The 4,527-nt window shown below is 42.2% G+C and overlaps 1 protein-coding gene across 1 annotated transcript in view; it reads right to left on the reverse strand.

The window, feature by feature from the left end:
* Positions 1–4,527, reverse strand: part of LOC122550751 (mitochondrial intermediate peptidase-like) — a 156,126-nt gene that overhangs the window by 119,732 nt on the left and 31,867 nt on the right. Inside the window, exon 6 of the mRNA XM_043691957.1 lies at positions 2,767–2,949. Coding sequence (XP_043547892.1) covers positions 2,767–2,949 — 183 coding nt within the window. The remainder of the gene's footprint in view (positions 1–2,766; positions 2,950–4,527) is intronic.

The raw sequence follows: 4,527 nt of genomic DNA on the forward strand, positions 1-4,527 counted from the left end.
GGTAAATAGGCAGTCTTTTCCCTGGGGTCGGGAAGTCCAGAACTCGAGGGTATAGGTTTAGGGTGAGAGGGGAAAGATATAAAAAGAGACCTAAGGGGCAACTTTTTCATGCAGAGGGTGGTACGTGTATGGAATGAGCTGCCAAAGGATGTGGTGGAGGCTGGTACAATTGCAATATTTAAGAGGCATTTGGATGGGTACATGAATAGGAAGGGTTTGGCGGGATATGGGCCGGGTGCTGGCAGGTGGGACTAGATTGGGTTGGGATATCTGGTCGGCATGGACAGGTTGGACCGAAGGGTCCGTTTTCATGCTGTACATCTCTATGACTCCATGACTTTATCACTAGCTTTTGAAATGCTACTTCTTCAAGTGGTTGACCTAATCCTGATGAAGAAGCAGTGCTTCGAAAGCTAGTGATTCTAAATAAACCTCTTATCTGGTGTTATGTGAATTTTAAACTTTGTCCACCCCAGTCCAACACCAACACCTCCACATCATGGGGTAATTGAGGAAGTGAAAGGTTATTCACTTTGCTATTGAGAAGAAATAAGCAGAATATTTTTTAAATCTGTGAGGCTTTGAGATGTGGATGTTCAGAGGTTTGGGTGGAAGAAATACAAAGTTTGCATGCAGTTACTGCAGGCAGCTAGAAAGGCAAATGGCATCTTACGTTTATTGCAAAGGAAATTGGGATTGCGGTATAAGAATAAACAAGTTAAGCTGTTATTGCGCAGGGTTTTGTTGCGACTGTACTTGGAGCATTGTGTGCAGTTTGGATTCCATATTTATGGATACAATTGCAGTGGAAGTAATGTAACAAAGGTTCACTTGATTGGTTCTTGGGTTGTCCAATGATGAGAGACTGAGTAAACTGGGTATATATTCACTGGACTTTAGAAGATTGAGAAGTACTCGCTGAAGTATACAATTCAGAAGAAGTTTGACAGGACAGAGGGAGGGGTTGTTTTCCTTCGCTGAAGAACTTGGAATAATGGGGCGTCTCCAGATAAGGACATAATCATTCAAACCTGTGGTTAAGAGAAATTTCTTCACTCAGAATTCTAAATCTTCAGACTTCTTTATCCTACAGGTGCTGGATGCTCCATCATCAAATACACTTACGATGGATTGATTTTCGATATCTCAGTTAATCAATGATATGGGGAGTGGGAAGATTTGTTTAAACCGATGATCAGCCATGGTTATATTGAATAACAGAGTAAGCCTGACAGATAGTATTGTCTACTCTTACTGAATCTTAGGTTTGTAAAAACAAAAATTAAGTGACTAATTTTAACTGCCTTCCCTATTAGCTCACGTTTCCTTATTCTACTTTAAAATGAAATTTTCCAACAGCATGCTTCCAAGGTAAGACCTCTCGGCTTTTATTCTCTCTGCACTCAGATGTGTCAGTTCAGACTCCTTCTCGCCAACACTGCTGTCCCCTCTCCCAAGGTTGGGCCGCACACTTTTACACATGCTCTCAAACTTGGCTGCAGACATTTTCACTCACCCAAAATTTCAATCTCCTGCTGGGAACTCCTGCTAAACCCTGTCTGGCCAAGTTTACTGTCTCACAATATCTTAGTTTCCTCACTCTCTAATGTGACATTGAGTTTAGATCACCATAGAAAGACACATTTTCCCATGGGGGCTTGAGCTCATCATCATTTTTCGTAAAATATTTTAATTTAATCTTTATAAGTTTTCATTCATTTCCTGACGTTTAGTTACAGTAACCCACCAGGGGCTGTTTAAACCATTACTTTTGATTTTAAGAGTGGGAACACACACCTAACCCTGAGCAAAGAGTGGATGAACTTTTTCTGAAATTAAATGCAGAAACAAAATAACGACTATTGGCATAAAATACAAAGAAATTGTCTAACACAAATGATTGGATGCACCATATTTGCAGACAGTTTTGATGACGGGGTCTTTAGTCACTCTGAGCGATGAATATGCAACAAAAGAAAAATGGCTTTTTTACTGTTTAGGCAGATGTCTGAAGTTAGATCAAGTGTCAATTTGCAAAACCAATTGCAAATGAAATCAGTGTTAGAGGGTTAGATTTCCATGGCATAACTTAAAAAAAGTTGTTTATATCACACCATTTATTTTACAGCTTGAACATGCTGAATTTAATCATACAGCGTTTTATGCTGGTGGAATCAAATCTAATTTAACAGAGAAGAAAATGAGTCAGATCCAAAACCAATTATATTTACTCATTAATTATGTGATGCCCATCTGGCTGCATCTGGCTATGTCGGTTCACTCTTCTAACTTGAAACTTCAGTCTTTCTGCAATTCAGTTCAATTGACAACTTAGCACTATGCTCTCTTGAGCAGTAGGTGGGCATCACAACAGTCTGGCCCTCGTGGAATTCTGCTGATCATCATGGAGCTCTTCCAGCATCTAAGAATTCATAACCTGGGGAAAGTCCATAGGTAACTTACCTGTCTGGTTTAAAAATATCAAATTTGTCCCAAAGTAAACAAACATTTAAACCATGACTGTAATCAAATGTGTGGCTTTCTTTGCACTCATTATTATTATTATTATTATTATATATATATAAAAATTAAAGTATCTTCCACCATTAATACAAAACCTGAACAAAACCATGTTTGTCTGATCGCTTCAAAATTGGATCACACTGCATGTGTGGAATTAAGTATTAAATATGAAGATGATCTAATCAGTGCACACATACACAAAAGAGAATATACTCCAAACAATGCCAAATAAATTAAACTTACTAAGTCATCGGGAACATCCGCATGAAGACTGTTCACATGAACATAATCGTTTTGTATGGAGAAGTAGTGCTGAATGTGTTCTGGGATAGCACTTCGGTCAATCTTGTTGGGTAAATGAGTGCCCAGCAAAAAACTATTATTCAAGTCCAGCATCTGAACGTTAAGGTTCACCACCTTTTTACGCTGTAAAGACAAAAGACAGAATTGTGCATAGCTGCATGTAGGGGAAACAAAGAATAGAGGAAGGAGAAAGTAGTGGAACTTCAAGCCATAGGTTACATACTATAACTGATTTCACAGGTGCACTTTGCATGAAATCACAGATGCACAGTCTACAATATTTCAGTTTTAAAAGAAATGACTAGGACCTCACCAGCTTAGAATGATAATTAACATTTGCACTACACTACTCAAAAAAAAAGAATAAAACAATTGCCTCTCGACATTCCCATCACCGAATGCTTCACTTCCAACATCCCGGGTGTTATTACCTTGGATCAGAAATTAAATTGGACCATCCATATAAATACTGTGGCTACAAGATTGTGTCAGAAATTAGCAAATTTGATGCAAAAGACTCATCTCCAAAGCCAGTCCAAGGCATGAGTGTGATGGAATACTCTGTACTCATTTGGATGAATATAGTTCCAACACAAGAACTCGCCACTATCCTTCAAGCCTGACCACCCTGGCCGACCCATTGTCTCAGCATGCTCCTGCCCCACTGAACTCATCTCTACCTACCTCGACACTGTCCTATCCCCCTTAGTCCAGGAACTCCCCACATACGTTCGAGACACCACCCACGCCCTCCACCTCCTCCAAGACTTCCATTTCCCCGGCCCCCAACGCCTCATCTTCACCATGGATATCCAATCCCTCTACACCTCCATCCGCCATGACCAGGGCCTCCAAGCCCTCCGTTTTTTCCTCTCCAGACGAGCCCAACAGTACCCTTCCACCGACACTCTCATTTGTTTGGCCGAACTGGTCCTCACCCTTAACAATTTCTCCTTTGAATCCTCCCACTTCCTCCAGACCAAAGGGGTAGCCATCTGCACACGTATGGGCCCCAGCTATGCTTGTCTCTTTGTTAACTACGTAGAGCAGTTGATCTTCTGTAATTACACCGGTACCACTCCCCATCTCTTCCTTCGCTACATTGATGACTGCATTGGCGCCACCTTGTGCTCCCACAAGGAGGTTGAGCAATTCATCAACTTCAACAACACATTCCACCCTGACCTTAAATTTACCTGGACCATCTCTGACACCTCCCTCTCCTTCCTGGACCTCTCCATCTCCATTAATGACGACCGACTTGACACTGACATTTTTTTACAAACCCACCGACTCCCACAACTACATGGATTACACCTCTTCCCACTCTACCTCCTGTAAAAATGCCATCCCGTATTCCCAATTCCTCGGGCGTATCTGCTCCCAGGAGGGCAGTTCCACCACAGAACACACCAGATGGCCTCCTTCTTTAGAGACCGCAATTTCCCTTCCCACGTGGTTAAAGATGCCCTCCAACGCATCTCATCCACATCCCGCACCTCCGCCCTCAGTCCCCACCCTTCCAACCGTAACAAGGACAGAACGCCCCTGGTGCTCACCTTCCACCCTACCAACCTTCGCATAAACCAAATCATCTGCCAACATTTCCGCCACCTCCAAACAGACCCCACCACCAGGGATATATTTCCCTCCCCACGCCTTTCCGCCTTCCGCAAAGACCATTCCCTCCGTGACTACCTG

The sequence above is a fragment of the Chiloscyllium plagiosum genome, chromosome 6 (assembly GCF_004010195.1).
Source record: "Chiloscyllium plagiosum isolate BGI_BamShark_2017 chromosome 6, ASM401019v2, whole genome shotgun sequence".
In the NCBI taxonomy this organism is placed as follows: domain Eukaryota; kingdom Metazoa; phylum Chordata; class Chondrichthyes; order Orectolobiformes; family Hemiscylliidae; genus Chiloscyllium; species Chiloscyllium plagiosum.